The sequence below is a fragment of the Heterodontus francisci genome, chromosome 22, assembly GCF_036365525.1.
Source record: "Heterodontus francisci isolate sHetFra1 chromosome 22, sHetFra1.hap1, whole genome shotgun sequence".
Taxonomy (NCBI): Eukaryota; Metazoa; Chordata; class Chondrichthyes; order Heterodontiformes; family Heterodontidae; genus Heterodontus; species Heterodontus francisci.
In genome coordinates, this window is record NC_090392.1 from 73,683,364 (window position 1) to 73,700,318 (window position 16,955).

At 42.7% G+C, this 16,955-nt stretch overlaps 1 protein-coding gene across 1 annotated transcript in view; it reads right to left on the reverse strand.

Moving 5' to 3' along the window:
* Positions 1-16,955, reverse strand: part of dscaml1 (Down syndrome cell adhesion molecule like 1) — a 504,300-nt gene that overhangs the window by 104,640 nt on the left and 382,705 nt on the right. The window contains exons 14-16 of the mRNA XM_068054032.1: positions 14,947-15,075; positions 11,638-11,805; positions 3,058-3,128 (exon numbers count right to left, since the gene is read on the reverse strand). Of these exons, the coding sequence (XP_067910133.1) occupies positions 3,058-3,128; positions 11,638-11,805; positions 14,947-15,075 (368 nt within the window). The remainder of the gene's footprint in view (positions 1-3,057; positions 3,129-11,637; positions 11,806-14,946; positions 15,076-16,955) is intronic.

Below are 16,955 nucleotides of genomic sequence, written 5' to 3' on the forward strand. Positions count from 1 at the left end.
CTAGCAAGCCACTCAGTTGTATCAAACTGCGACATCCCAAGGACTGCAGATGTTCAAGAAGGCAGCTCACCACCACCTACTCAAGGGCAATTAGGGATGGGCAATAAATGCTGTCCTGGCCAGCGAAACCCACATCCTCTGAATAAATTTTTTAAAAGTGCTCTTTTGTTCTGTTCCAGTTCTCTGTTCTCCTCAGGCCTTACACCACCAGCAGCCAAGACAGTGGGTCACAGGTTTTCAGATATTGACCAACGCTGCTCATTAGGAACTGGGTGATGAGAACCCTTGGAAGATTCACTCTGATTTCCCTCTCTCTCAGGGAGAGGAACCTGACTCAATGGCAGCAGGTCAAACCTGCAGCATCCCATGTTTACTCTCCAATACTCTAACATTAAGGTGATCGCAACAATAGGAGGTGCTCTATCACCTGCGAGGGACAAAAGTTCTGTTGGTGCTTATTTGTTACAAAACAATTAGGAAGAGAAATAGAAAAAACTCACACTGCCTCACTGTCCTCCATTTACAATGACAAAATTATAGCTTTTCATAAGTTGTCACTAATCACAAAAAATCCAGTGGTGTTGCGTTTACCCATTGAAATATTTTATTTTAATGTGCAGAGAAATCTTGCTCTCAGTGATGACAGCACGCAGTCAACGCTGTCGCATTTAGAGATACAGCACTGAAACAGGCCCTTCGGCCCACCGAGTCTGTGCCGACCATCAACCACCCAATTATACTAATCCTACATTAATCCCATATTCCTACCACATCCCCACCTATCCCTATATTTCCCTACCACCTACCTATACTAGGGGCAATTTATAATGGCCAATTTACCTACCAACCTGCAAGTCTTTGGGTTGTGGGAGGAAACCGGAGCACCCGGAGGAAACCCACGCAGACACAGGGAGAACTTGCAAACTCCACACAGGCAGTACCCAGAATTGAACCCAGGTCGCTGGAGCTGTGAGGATGCGGTGCTAACCACTGCGCCACTGTGCCGCCCAACCACAGTCTTTGTCTTGTCGAATGTGCTTGAATCTGTCATTTTAAAGAAAAGTTCACTTCTTAATTTTTTTTGGGTGGAAAGGCATGTGTTCATCAAGATGATGGCTGTTAGAAGAAAAATAACTCTGAAAATTCTCGAAATTTGGAACTGAAAGACAATATGGGCCGTTACCATCAGCTGAGAAAAAGGGGAAGACAGATTATTTGGGAAAAATAGGCCATTTATCACTCCCTTGAGTCAAAATTAATCTTCCAAAAATTGCGAGATCAGCATGCAATAAGATGATCTTATCCTCAATTTTCCAAAGATGAATATATTAATTTAGCTATCCTTAAAAAGACTTAAAGAAACAGTAGTCTCTTCCATGGAGCAAAATTGTACAGTGAATCTAATTTATAATTTTATTACATTTTATATACAGTACTATGTTTTAATATATTAACATTTTCCATCTGCACGTAATTGTTTTCCATTATAAATTCCTCTGTCCACCTTTATATGGAAATTTGCTATGTAAACTTGTCACATTGTAGATGGTGGACTGGGGCAAGAACATACGAGTTTGCTGGTTAGTGCGACTCAGTATCATAGTCAGTAGGATATCTCCAACAAGAGACAGTCTAACCACCTCCCCATGACATTCAACAGCATTACCATCGCTGATTCCCCCACCATCAAAATGGGGGGGGGGGGGCGGTTAACATTGACCAGAAACTTAACAAACCCAACCACATAAACACTGTGGCTGCAAGAAAAGGTCAGAGGCTGGGTATTCTGCAGTGAGTAGCTCACCTCCTGACTGCCCAAAGACTGTCTATAAGGCACAAGTCAGGAGTGTGATGGATTAATTCCCACTTGCCTGGATGAGTGCAGCTCCAACAACACTCATGAAGCTTGACACCATCCAGGACAAAGCAGCCCGCTTGATTGGCACCCCCTCCACCATCTTAAACACTACGTGTGACTCCAGACCCAATGTGATTGACTCTTAACTGCCCTCTGAAATGGCCTAGTTGACAAGGGCAATTAGGGATGGGCAACAAATGCTGGCCTAGCCAGCAACGCCCACATCACATGAAAGAATTAAAAAAATTGTCACATTGCTGATTGTGGGAGCTTGCTGTGCACAAATTGGCTGCCATGTTTCTACACTTTCAAAGTACTTTGCGATGTTGTGAAAGTCGCTATATAAATGCAAGCCTTTCTTTCTTTAAATGAATCATAAAACTGCCCCATTTCTTTCTAGGGAGGGGCAAAGGATTATCACAAGCAGATAATCTGTGTGCTGATTTCTTTCTTTCAACAGTCACTAGTTCTTTTTAACAGTCAACAACTCTATTATGTTGTATAATGTGACTACCAGGATGGTAGAAGATAAACTAGATGGACCTTGATATTTTCTCATTCAGCAATTTCTATGCTCCTTCACTATATGCTGTAAACCGGCCTGGACAATGTGCATGTGTATAAACAATAAGTGAGAACAAATTGGGCACGCATTTGATCTATCAAGTTGCAGCCAGTGAATGTTTAGGGTCATGATGCTGCGTCATGTGGGAGTATCCTACCCCCAAACAAGTCTGCACCTTCAGTCGAGAAAGTGAAAGAAAGTGGACAGACCAAAATGAATTTGAAAAGGTCCAGCCTTGAATTGAGGCTGACCATAAGGTCCATATCTCCCCCTGGTCCTAGTGCCTTCCAAGTTTTAACTTTTGCTGAGTTTGAAACAACTGGTGAGGTTGGGCTCAGGCTTGGCTCTCATGCCTCCCATGGTCGAGCAGCCTGATAACCCTCAATCTGTGTCGACTGACACACATGAAGAGTGACCATTCTGGGCAAGACAACAGAAGAGAGCAGGTGACTAGAGAATGGTCCCCAAAAGGAGGCTGCACCTTTAGGAGAGGAAATTATGGAAAATTGAGAGATGATTATTAAAATAAATACTAGGATAATTTTAGAGGGGTCTTGCAAGAGGGAGTAAAATACAAAAATGAGCTGAAATCTCTCAACCCTGAGTGGCTGGAACAGGAGAAGAATAAAGTTACCTTCCAGGTTACTCTGATGCTCTGAGATGTGACGGGCTGTAATATGACATCCATAGGAGGCCCATCTGGAGCTGAAAGAGAGACAATAAGGATTCAATGTTAAGTGCTAGACTGGGCACTCTAACAATATCATAGAATCATAGAGCCATAGAATGGTTACAGCACAGAAGGCGGCCCTGAGGGTTGGATTTTAAGAGCCCACCACTGATCTTGGCGGCGAACTCAAAAATTAGCAGCCCGCATGTGAGCTGACGTGATCTCACATGTGGCGGCCCATTTAAATAGCCAGGACAGCCCGCACCCCCCCACTAAATAATGTCAAGTGGGTGGGCTGTCCATCCCGGACAGTGGCGTCAGCTGCCTGTGCTCAGGCGTGGCACCATTTTTAAAGGGCAGCCAGCCCTGCTGGAAAATTAACATTTTTAAAGGGAACCATCCCTTCAAAATTTATCAAATACCCCCCTTTCCCATCCTCTAATAACAATTACATTAACTATTTGACCTTCCCCCCCACCCCCCACAAAACACTTACCTTTTAAATCTGACCTTTCCCCTCCAGACTGAACAAAGTTTAAATTTCACCCTTCCCACCATCCCCTACACCCATTACGTTAATTTGACTCCGTCCTCCCCCACCCCTCCCGCACTGAAAATCTTAACTCCTCCTCCCTCCCCACCAGCGTCACGTCGGCTTTCCCCAGACGGGGAATTGAAGGCACGGTGAGTGCCGGCCACTGCACCAAAGATCGCGGCAGGCCCAGATGATTGAAGGTAAGTCCATTTAAATGTATGCATGTAATTAATTTAAATATTGAATTCCAGGTCCCGTTGTCCAGCAGTGGTGGGGTGGGGGGGGGGGGGGGGGGGGGGTGGGGGTCCGCCACGGAGCCTCGCTGCTGCCGGCAGGATCGGGCCAGGCCCTCTTGACGTCGGGCTCTGTAGCAGACCCCTGCCAGCTCCATCTTTCGGTCCCCCCCAACCCTGCCGCAACAGAGCCCGACATTGTGGGCTTGGTAAAATCCAGCCCGTTGAGTTCTTGCTAGCTCTCTGAAACAGCAACTTAGTTCGTCCCATTGCCCTGCCCTTTCCCTGTAGCTCTGCATTTTCTTTCCTTTAGGAGCTTATCCAATTCCATTTTGAAAACTATGATTGAATCTGCTTCTGCCACTCTCAGGCAGTGCATTCCAGATCATAACCACTCCCAGTTTTTCCTCATATTGCCTTTGGTTCTTTTGCCAATCACCTTTAATCTGTGACCTTTGCTCCTCAATCCTTCCGCCATTGGAAATGGTTTCTCTCTATCTACTCTCTCTAGACCCTTCATGATTTTGAACACTTCTATTAAATCTCCTCTCCATCTTCCCTCTCTAAGGAGAACAACCTCAGCTTCTTCAATCTATCATTGTTCCAGTCACAGGTATTATTTTAACGTCACTTTTCAGACTTGATTTTCAAGCTCTCAACATGCACAATGCAAAATCATTGGTTGTCTATTTATTTCAGTGGACGGAAAATCGTAGGCAACTGGCCCACGAGTTTTCAATGTGCACTTGAAGCATACAAGGTACCTCTCTGTGGTTCAAGATTTAGATAATCTACCAGTCTAGTATCATCTGCAGTAGTACAGCTGCTTCTGAGTCAGAAGGTTGTGGGTTCAAGTCCCACAGCAGAACTTAAACAATCTAGGGTTGCATTTCAGTGCAGTCCTAAAGGAGTGTGGCACTATTAGAAGTGTTATCTTTCACATGAGTTATTAAACTGAGTCCCCATCTACCTGCTGAGATGAAGAGAAAAGAACTATGCCATTATTTGCAGAAATGCAGGGAATGCTCTTGGTGGCCTGGAAAATGTTTATTCCTCAACCGACACCACTAAAACAGATTATCAGCTAATTTGGCTGCTGCATTTGCCTAGATTACAACAGTGGCTACACTTCAAAAGTACATGGTTGGTTGTGAAGTACTTTGGGATGTCCTGAGGACATGAAATTTCCTTTATAGACACAAGTTCTTTCTTTCTTTAAGCCTCATTCTGGACCTTGAGTTTCATCTCAATGATATTGTCGGAAGAAATCCAATTCTAGTTACTGTCTACTCTGTTGTTCCCAAATTTTAGTCATCCTTTCGCCTTAATCTTGTGCCAGATATTTTAGTCATAAATTTTGCTTTTGCTTTGCATATCCAAATTGCTGTCTTTAAGGGTTCTAGAATTGGTTGCCTATTTTTCAAAACCCATAAGGAACAGATGAAATGTTCAGAAATCATAAATTGGAGCTCAGTGTCAGCAGAGACTAGATTCATTAATTTCAATTTGCGCATCTGAGCCAAATCTTGTGGATTACTCACCACTGCTGTGTTAATCTCATCTCATTATACCAAGTTTTGTAAAAAAAAAAGTTCTAATTTTAATTTAATGACAAAAATACAAGAGATTTAGTCAATGACCATGGGCTTCATTTTACTCTTGCTACAGAGGTCCAGGCGGTGGGCTGGAAGGTAGGGGAGACCCTGCCCCAGCCCTCCATCGGACCCCCGAAGCTATTTAACGGTGGACTGGCAATTAACTGCCTGCTGTGGAGACACCGTCCCTTTAAGGGTCAAGCTGCCGCCTCCAGAGGTGCCGGCCAATCGGAGGGCCGGAAGCTCTGCAGTATCGGCAGCACCAATGGGAGCAGTGGTGACTGCCGGTACTGCAAGAGGCCTTGCCGCACTGAAGACGACCCTGGGAAAGGTGAGTGGGGTTGGGGGTCACTGGGGCCATTCAGGCAGGCCCCGGCGACAGGTTGGTGGTGGGGGTTGGCGGTGGTGGGGGGAAAGCGATTGCTGCCAGGGTGGGGAGGGCGGGGAGGGCGCCCACCCCCCCCCCCCGGGGGCCCTGGACTGCCACCGAAGGAGGGACAACCCCCTACCCCGCTCGGAGGCTGCCAGATTTTAAGTGGCCATTAATTGGCTACGCAAGGACTTCAATTGGGCTGGGGCGGGAAGACCATCCTTGGCGTTCCCTGCCCTGGACAAAATGGCAGGGGGCCCGGGCAATGTTGAGAATGGCACCCCCTGCCATTTTGCTTCCCCCCCACCCCTGCCTCTGTGCCCGCCTCCTCCTGCCCCATATTCCTCCTCATTTTAATCAACTAAAGTAACACTGCTATTGTTTGCCTGCAGGTCAGAAACAGCTTGGGCCATTTGAGTCTCATTGCCCTTGTATTTACTTGAATCAGCAGTACTGAGACTGCACCTCCCACAGCCCAGCTTTCAAAGGCCTCAGCTTCAACAATTGTGCTCTGTGGAGCTGTAATGGGCAGACAGCACTCACACCAAAGTCCTTCCTGCCATTTTTCACACTGCCAGTTGGTACAGTGAAAAATCAACTAACCACTGATCAGCTATTAGAAATATAAGGAACAGGAGGTGGCCATTCAGCCCCTTGGGAATGCTTTCTATTAGATCATGGCTGATCTGTACCTCATCTCCATTTGCCCACCTTTACTCCATATCTCTCGATACCCTTGCCCGACAAAAATCTATCAATCTCAGTCTCAAAAGTTCCAATTGTCCCAGCATCCACAGAGTTTTCGGCAGAGAGTGCCAGATTTTCACTACCCTTATGGTGAATCAAAGCTTCCTGATAGCAATATCACTGACCAGAACTCAACAAACAGAAAACACAACCAGCAGGCAAAGGAGAATATACAGAAAGAAGGGAGAACCTGCATTTCTGTCGAACATTTTACTTCCCAACGTGAATTCACACACAAGTTACTTTGAAATTGCAGTCACTGGTGTTTTGTAGGCAAATTAGCAACAGCAAGATCCCACAAACTGACCAGTTAATTTTGGTGATGATAGTTGAGGGATAAATATTGGCCAGGACACGGCTCTTCTTCAAATAGTGCCATGGAATTTTTCATGTCCACCCGAACAGGTGGATGGTGCCTCGATTTAACATCTCACCAGAACAACAACACCACTGACAGTGCAGCATACCTTCAGTACTGCACCGACGTGTCAGCCTAGATTGTGTCTTGGTATGGGAGAAGAACCAATGACCTCTCATCTCATAGGTGAGAAAGCCAACATCTAAGTCAAGATAACACTTGGTTGGAGAGGCCTACCAGGGAGTGGGATAATGTAATTTTTCTACTCTTTCACACACTGATAAAAAAAAAAGGCTGATGCACCTGGGTTGGAGGAAAGGAGACATCAGCCAGGGTGCATTGCACCTGATTACTGTCCAGTAAACATCCCCTCCCACCCCCCCCCCCCCCCCCCCCCCACTGCCCCCCTGCCAAATGCCTGTGTGTGCATCTGGTGAGAGTAGTATCAGACTCAGCTGTCATGCTCAAGCAGTTGAATAGTTTGCATGTACACTCAATCATGAAGAATGAATCTTTGGGTAAGATACCAGAGAGCTACCAGCATCTGAAGAACCCATACCCAAAGAGAGTCAACATCTTCCAGAGAGCAAAAGAAGAAAGGAAAGAAAATTGGGGGAAAGATTTTAAAAGCAGACAAATAATACATTGTTAAATTTATTGAAAATGTTTGGCTTTAATAATATGGGAACACAGATGCAAAGGCATACTACGCAGAATGAAGAATTTTATTACATTATGCGCATCTTTACAATTTGGACTGCACCATTCATCCATGATCCAATTTTCACAGAACCGCATCCACTCCATATTTTAGAATAATGGAGTATACGTGTTGTTCACAGTTAAACACCTGCTGCCTTTTAACCCTCACTAGGGGATATCCTGTACCAAACAACAAGGGTTCCCCTAGCAACCAAACTACTGCCAATGAACTGGAGAACCAAACAAACCAATTAAAGTAGTCCCTTGTGGCCATAGCCACAGCAACAAAAGAATCAAGGCTTCACAAAACCATTTTTGGCATCAACATGTGCATGGATGAGCGTCCGTTTAGTTCTGTTGGTAAAACTCGTACCTCTGAGTCAAAAGATTATGGTTTTAAATCTCACTCCAGGACCGAGCGCTGCATTGTCAAATGTGTTATCTTTGGATGATTTATTAAACTAGACATTAAAAGTCACTCTGCACTATTCCCAGTCAACAGTCATCTCTGAAACATCACCACTAGAATAGATTATCTGTGACTCAGAGATCCAATGAGAAACTACAAACTTGCAAATCTTTCTAAATCTCTCATAATTCCACTTCACTCCCAATCCCATTTACTGGCCTAATCTAAACCTTTTAAAAGATATTTATTTTCATTTTGAGGCACGCCATCTTATTCCCCAGCCAACAGGATGGTGGTGATCTGGCTGAGATATGGCTCTCAGTATCTGGGACGTTATTGGTGCAAAGGCTTGTTGAGAGTTGAACTATCAAAGGGTATATTTTAATTGATATGACTTCTCAAAATATAGAATCATAGAATAAAATCATAGAAAGTTTAAGGCATAGAAAGAGGACACTTGGCCCATCGTATCTGTGCTGACCGAAAAACAATCCACCTATTCTATTAATTCCACCTTCCAGCATTTGGTCCGTAACCCTGCAGATTACCCCACTTGTGGTGCATATCCAGACTCCTTTTGAATGAGTTGAGGGCCTCTGCCTCAACTACCCTTTCAGGCAGTGAGTTCCAGACCATCACCACCCTCTGGGTGAAAATGTTTTTCCTCATCTCCTCTCTAGTTTTTCTACCAATCACTTTAAATCTATGCCCCCTCGTCACTGACCTCTCTGCTAAGGTGAATAGACCCTTCACCTCCACTCTATCCAGGCCCCTCAAAGTTTTGTACATTTCAATCAGATCTCCCCAAAAAATATTTTAAAAAGCTAAAAAAAAAGTATATATAGCTATTACTATCACTGAAGATAATGAAATAATCTACTTTTTAAAGACAGGTGTTTACTAATCAATATATTAGATTTAGATGGATTTATTATGAACTACTCCACATAACTCCAGAAATATGTTAAGTAAACTGAACACATCTTTACAATGGCAAACAGCTTTCAACACCACATTTCCCCAGATAATTATTCAGTACCAAGGAGAGCTCCCTGTGTTCTAAATGGGACCCAAGACCTTTCCGTCACCAATCCTATTTACAGGGCATTGAACAAAGCCTAAACCAGATTGTGTGGACACTTTGTTTCAGCTAAACAGGTTAGAGAGGACCAGAGGTCACAATCTCAAGTTACATAAAGGCAGAATTAGTCTAGACGTTAGGGATTCTTCTCTTTTCTCAGAGAATAATGGACCTGTGGAACAGGCTGCAAGCTTCTGTGAAGAACACTGATTCCTTCAAGCAAGAGCAAGATTTGTTTCTGACTGGGGCGGAAATCGCCGTGTACAAGAGCATTACCATGCAGCATTAATCAGGGCCAGAGTGATCTCCTGGTCTAGTTTCTATCGCCTAAAGGGGTCAGAAAGGAATTTTCCAGAATTTTTTCCCTAATCGGCCTGAGTTTTTACCTAGTTTCTCGCCTCTCCCAGGAGATTGCATTGGTGGAGTCTGGAGTACATCTATTGTGGTGTGCTAGTCATCTCAATTATATGGGACAGACTGGATGGACAATGGTATTTTCCTGTCTATTGTTTTTCATATGTTCATAAGCCACTAGTGAGAGTTAAATTCACACTCACAAATAGTCACAAGACTTACACTCATCATTTAACCATTTTTCAAATCGCAGATATGTGACTTTGTGACAAGTGTCCAGGTATTTTCTGAGGGACTGTTGACATACATGAAAGGCACCTGATGTGACCATATGACTCTTTTGAGTTCTGGTTGTTGAAAACAGGTTCGGCCAGAAAAATAACCAATGTAAAAACAGCCAAGGTAGCCCCTCATTGCCTCAGTAACAAAATGTACCATTCAATAACGGTATTACATCATGCAACCCAGGATGGATCCCTGGTCTGTACTAAGTTTTCTCATCACAGTTGACACAGTGATGGGTAAGAATGGCCTCAGTGCTGTCAAGTCAAAGGAGAGAGAAACCAGCCTAGATTGTTGCTCTGATTAATATCGAATAACCCCCTCCACACGTGCGTAGATGACAAATGAAAACAAGACAGGCTTCAGCATTAATGGCCCCTGCAGTTGAACAACCCACAGCCACTTTCTATGAAAGCTTACATGTGAAGAATAGGGACATGCAGAATGGCATTCAAGAGAGAAGGGGAAGTGTTAATGGACAAAAGCATAATGGCAATTAGAGCAGCAGTACAGATCAGATCTCTTAACTTCCGGAAGAGATAAATAAGTAACAGAAAACTCATCAGTGATAGCACGTTGTCTTAAATTTACCATTGTGAACAGTGATATTAGTTTCTTCAATCCCATACTTAGAGTAGTTCATTGGGAGTTTCAGACCAGTAGCTGCGCTCACCCTTCAGGCCTACGGGCTACAGGATCTCATATTAACAGAGGATTGTTTTGCTGTTCCCTTAGCTGATACTCATTTCTATCAGGACCAAGAATCAAACAGATTTTCACAATGGGCTCAGAGCAAAATGATTCATCATTAACGTCTGGAAACTAAAAGCTGATTCCAGATATGTTTCAGAATGTAACCACCCCCCACCACCACCACTCCTGGTTTACATTGGTATCAACAGTGACTCTGCTCAAACCAGGACCTGCTTTGTGCAATCATGGCAATTAAACTGCCTCAGCATTAAGGCAGTAGGAGAGACCATTAATGCTGCCCTCTGAGCATCATTCTTCCCAGGCAACCATGAGGCTTGCCATTGGAGTAACTTACTTTATCAACTGAGCTTGGCATTACATCAGCAAGAAATCCATAACTATAGTGGAAAATGCTCTCTCCAATACAAATCTGAAATATAAACATTGGCTAGGGCTGGAATTGCATTACAAGTGTTAACTCAAAATTTCCTATTCATAGAATGATGAGCACAGAAGGAGGCCATTCAACCCATCGTGCCTGTGCTGGCTCTGTAAAAGAGCAATCCAATTATCCCACTCCCCTACTCTTTTGCCATAGCCGAGTAATTTGTTCCTTTTCAAGTAGTTATCCAATTCCCCTTTGAAAGGTAATATTGAATCTGCTTCCACTGCCCTTTCACGCAGTGAATTCCAGATCACAACAACTCGCTGTGTCATTTTTTCCGCTCATGTCACCTTTGGTTCTTTGCCTAATTACCTTTCATCTATGCCCTCTGATTACCAACCCTTTGTCACTGGAAACAGTTTCTCCCTATGTACGCTACCAAAACATTTTAAGATTTTTGACATGTACATCAAATCTCCACTTAATCTTCTCTGCTCTAAGAAGAGCCCCACTTTCTCCAGTCTCTCCATGTAACTGAAGTCCCTCATCCCTGGTACCATTCTAGTAAATCTCCTCTGCACCCTCTCTAAAGCCTTGACATCCTTCCAAAGGAATGGTGCCTAGAATTGACCATAATACTCCAGCTGGCCCTAGCCAGTTTTTTTATAAAGATTTAGTGGAACTCCCTTGCTTTTCATTAGACTCATTCTGTGATCAAACTCAAGCAGGGGGGCAATTTCTGGTTCTGGCCATCTGCTACTGGCAAAACATGATTGGTCTATCTCTGTCATACTCTGTACCTGCTTCCTCTGTGCTAACAGTTAATTCTTTGCTGGGTTCGCTCTTGCCAATCTTGTTGAAAGAGTAGATCCTTATACTGTAAACAGAGGCTGGGTGCAGATCCACAATGTTGGCCTGGTTTATGGTTGGGTTGATATTTCGAGTGCTCTGCTTTAAATCCCAGGAATCTGTTAAAAAAATAATAATTTTTTTTAATATTGTAAATGTCTTTGCCATCAGAGATTATGAATACAAACTAAAGAAATGCTGAAAGAGACAATTGCTTGCTGTTCACAGCTCTTATACAAAAAGGGTTGCAGCCCAAAGAGAGTGCCTCAACTTTCATTTCCTACATTACAACAGTGACCTTTTTTTTATTTGTTTTGTGGGATTTGGGCACCACTGGCTAGGCCAGCATTTATTGCCCATTCCTAATTTACCCTCGTACTGAGTGGCTTGCTAGACCATTTAAGAGTCAACCACTTTGCTGTGGGTGTGGAGTCACATGTAGGCCAGACCAGGTAAGGACAGCAGATTTCCTTCCCTAAAGGGCATTAGTGAACCAGATGGGTTTTTACAACAATCAACAATCAATTTTCATTAGACTAGCTTTTTTCTTAATTCTAGGTTGATTAATTGAATTCAGATTTCACCATTTGCCATAGTTGCATTCGAATCCATGTCCCCAGAGTATTACCACTATGCCACTGCCTCCCCCTGTACTTCAAAAGTACTTAAATGGCTGTAAAATTTTTTGCAACATCCTGAGGTTGTGAAAGGCACTATATAAATGCAAGGCTTTCTTTCTAATTTTAAACTATTACTTTGTGTACATTAAGGTGCTGCAGAATGGAACACTCTCTGCTCCCACATTGCTTGGATTATGGTTTACTCCTGTTAAGTCCAAATTGCTTCATTCAAATCCGCTGATAATTTAACCTTTTAAGCACTAAACTTTCACTCTGCCATGTTATTAATATTGCTCAATTCAAATTTTTCGATGATTCAATTTTTTAAGTGAAAACCAACACTGAAGCAACAGGATAGACTGTAGAGGAAGCTCTCTTCACACTATCCCATTCGCAGTCCCTAGTGAATCGTAGCATATGTCAGGCAGGGTGACGCTTCCTCTGACCTGTCCCTTTAAAAATCTTACAGTAAGATAAACTCCAGCCCACTTACATTGATTAATAATCCAGATATATATTAAATAAATCAGCTTTGTGCCAAACACACAGTGTTTGAGTCCTTGATTTCTCTAAGAGGAGACTGATGTTCTGTTACTGACTCTTCCATATTTGGGCCTTTTCTCCATTGTTAATGAAAGACTTGTATTTGTATAGTAAGCTTCCCTTTTCCTATGTTCCCATCCACTGCACGCTATTCCCCAACCTTGAAATAGCAAGTTGACTAGTCCCTGCTACCAAAGCAACCTGTAGTGACTTGCCTGCTTATGGGGGACACGCCTATCCACTGCTTCATGGGACATTGACTCAACCTTCTGTATGGTTAATGCTAGCAGATCTCTTGCCCATTTTCCTACTGAAAGTCAGGACAGAGCAGATTTTCCACAGTGCCTTGGTGCTACTGTAGGCATAGGGATGGCATCAAAACCTTTTGGAGCTCTATCTAGTGCTGGAAGTGTGCTGCTGCAGGTGTGACTATGTGTCATGTTATTAGCTTTATAATAGTAAATTCTTATCAAGACATCAGCTAGTGGGCCTGATGTGATGACAATGCCCATACACAGAGTGCATGAACTACGTAGCAAATATAACATTATTCATATAAAAAGGAAAGCAACTTGTCTCTACACTCCATTCCACACCAGTCCTGATCCAAAGCTAAAACTGACAATGGGTGCATTAAAAATAAAATGATTTGAGAAAAGTTGGAGAACAACGTCTCATCAATTATCTTTATCTCTACAAAACAACAATAATTCAGTTCAAATCGAACAGATGTTGTTTAATGGCAATGGCAATCTTGCGGCCAAATACCTTCCTTCAATTAATTTATTTAACCAATAAACCTGATAGAAATATATTACATATATGCATGAATTAGGCACAAAAAATAACTTGCCAGATTACAATTTATTATGCAGAAGCATGATAAATGAAAGGCTCAGCAATCTTATCAAACTCTGGTAGAGTACACTGCATATAATTAATATTTGCAGTTCTTGTACAATATTAATTTGCTAAATTTAATCATATTTTAATCTCTCCTGGTGTGGCAGCAACAGGATTTAAATTTCTAGCAATGAATTAAAATTGTCAATTAGATGGTTCGAATAAGTACACCAGAGCCCATAATGATGTCTTGGAAACGGTGGCAAGATTGGATTTTAAACAGGTTATAAAAAGGGTGTTTAAAGGGCCTTCTCTGTTTTTGGGGAAGTGATAAATAATGTCCGCTTTATCAGATCTCTACTTTTGTATGGTGGACCAGGAAAGGAGACAAACCACATTGGCCAATATTTCTTATGAGAGAAAGGGAGACTAAACATACATAACAATCTGCATTTATGTTGTACCCTTAATGTAATTAAATGCCCCGAGGTGTTTCACAGGAGCATCATCAGACAAAACTTCACACCAAGTCAAAGAAGGAAACATTAGGACAACCTATTCTTGGTTCTAAGAAGCGTCTTAAAGGAAAGAGAGGTGGAGATGTTTAGGAAGAGAATCCAGAGCTTAAGACCTAGACAAATGAAGGCATGGCTGTCAATGGTGGAGTGAAGGAAATTGTGGATACGCAAGAGGCCAGAATTGGAGTAACACAGAAATCATGTCAGAGGGTTGTAGGGCTGGAGGAGGGCACAGAGTTAGAGAGGCAATGTCTTGGGCAGATTTCAACATGAGGCAGAGGACTTTAAAGTTGAGATATTGGTGGGCCAGGAGCTAATGTAGCTCAATGATTACAGGGGGATGAGTGGTCAGGACTTGGTGCAAGTCAGGATAACTGCAGAAGAGTTTTGGTTGAGTTTAAATTTATCGAAGATTGGAAGATGGGAGATGGCCAGGAGTGCATTGGAATGGTAGAGATCGGAAATAACAAAAGCGTGAATGTGGGTTTCCGCAGTAAATGGGCTGAAACAACGTCAGAGATGGGAAATGTTAGGAAGGTGGAAGTAGCTGCTTTGATGATAAAGAGGACACGGGGTCGGAAGCTCAGCTCAGGGTCAAATAGAATGCCAAGGTTGTGAACAGTCTAGTTCACAGTGGCCAGGGAGGGAGATGGAATTACTGGCAAGACCAAGAGGAGACACATTTCATGGAAGAACAGGCAAATATCATTGCAATGAGTCCAGTGACTGCCCTCACCTGATTTGTTCTTGTATTCAATGTCGAACCCAAGAATAAGACTGTTTCCATCGAACCTCTGAGTCCAGCGGAGATTCATGCTGCGAGCCTTCACCTCTCTGATCTCCAGCTCAGGTGGGTCAGGTGGCTCTGCGGAGAAGAGAAGTTAGACAAGTGCACGAGTTAGTTAATTCTTCAATGCCCAGCTTTCTTACTATTGCTGACAGGGTCGCTATAATATTCACCAATACTCCTTTCTTTAAGGATGCTAGTTAGCTTATAGGACTCAACTGACCTTAAAAAGGCAATTTTCTAGGAGCATCCTTGCAGAATTAATGGTGATCGACAAAATTGTCATTGATTACTTTGCTTCCATTTGGTCATGAAATGAAAGCAGTTTCAACAGGGTATAAGAAAGTGTTTGGACAAGTAGCTGCCTGGCATAAGCTTCATAAACCTAGGCTTCAAATTCATCATATTTTCATTCAGACACTTTGCTTTCTATTGCAAAGCTGTACAAGCATTTTCCCACATTGTCAATTTTGACTTAAGAAGGAAGTAAGTTTTGAAGAGCAGATATGATGGAAAACAAAAGGAAATTAATCACATTGGAACACACTCCTCCACTTACAGGACACAAACATTACAGTTAGTTCATGATGGCTCTTTAAATCACATGGCTGTCTGACTCTGAACATCATCAAACCCTTACACAATAGCAATTTCATCAGGTTCCAGATGGACCATCCATTTAATTGTGTCTTAAGTCACTTGGCTAATAAACTTGGGAAGAGTTAGTTCCATATTAGGGAACGTTTGACTAATTCTATCTGATCATGAACCATGTGGTATTAAAGGTATACTCCCTTCCTGGCTTTGTGCCTTTTCATGATGGAGGTAATGTCAACATCAAACCAAGTGAACTGAAGTATTATGAAGTGATTTTCAAAAAGGCATGTTGATCGTGAGAGTTATAAATCAAGCCGTAAAGTAGCTTCTAGTTTCACAAAACTTTACACCTGTAGCTAAGCCAATCCTTCATTAGATTGTGCAAATTAGGAGGCCTCAGTGGTTTGGTAATTACATGTAACAACACTAGGTTAATCAAGAAGGCGCTGATCTGTGTTGATTTGGTTTATTAATTGACATCAGCAGCCACAGTTAGAAAGGTGAAAATTGACCAGAGTTCCCACTTGTGACTGCAATCAAATCAGCCTTATTGGAAACACACGTGAGGATGTCACAAAAGGACAACTGAGTTGGCCCAATTGTTGACTATGTCCATGACACTTGCCACCTGGGCAAGCCTATGAAGAATGCCATTTGTGCTAGATACTGACTACAGAACCATAACCAAGCATGATAAGGTTAAATTATAAGGATAGACTGCATAAACTAGGCTTGTATTGCCTTGAATATAGAAAATTAAGGGGGGATCTAATTAAGATGTTTAAGATGATTGAAGGATTTGATAGGGTAGATAGAGAGGAACTATTTCCTTTGGTAAGGACAGTCCAAAACAAAGAGGCATAACTTTTCAATTAGAGCTAGGCCACTTAGGGGTGATGTCAGGAAGTACTTTTTTCATGTAAAGGGTAGTGGAAATCTCGAACTCTCTCTCCCAAAAAGCTCTTGAGGTTGGGGAGTCAATTGAAAACTGAGATTGATAGATTTTTGTTCGGCAAATGGCATCAAGAAATATGGAACCAAGGTGGGTAAATGGAGTTGAGATATAATTCAGCCATGATCTAACTGAATGGTGCAGCAGGTTTGAGGGGTTCTTATTAACCATGACGTTCAGAGGCAGAGGGGCAAGGGAAGAAAACTAGAAACAAAATTAGAGGCGAAAATAAATATGTACCATGCTAAGTTGAACTATGTTTTTTGGAAGCCCAGAGGCAGATCTTGTTTTTCTGCACAGAGCTGCTGAACTACATGATCTGCAGGTGAACCAGATCTTTCCTGAACCAACCTCAGCTGGCATCATGCCAAAGCATTAGCCTTGGCTTATGGTGCCTGGAAGAAAAAAA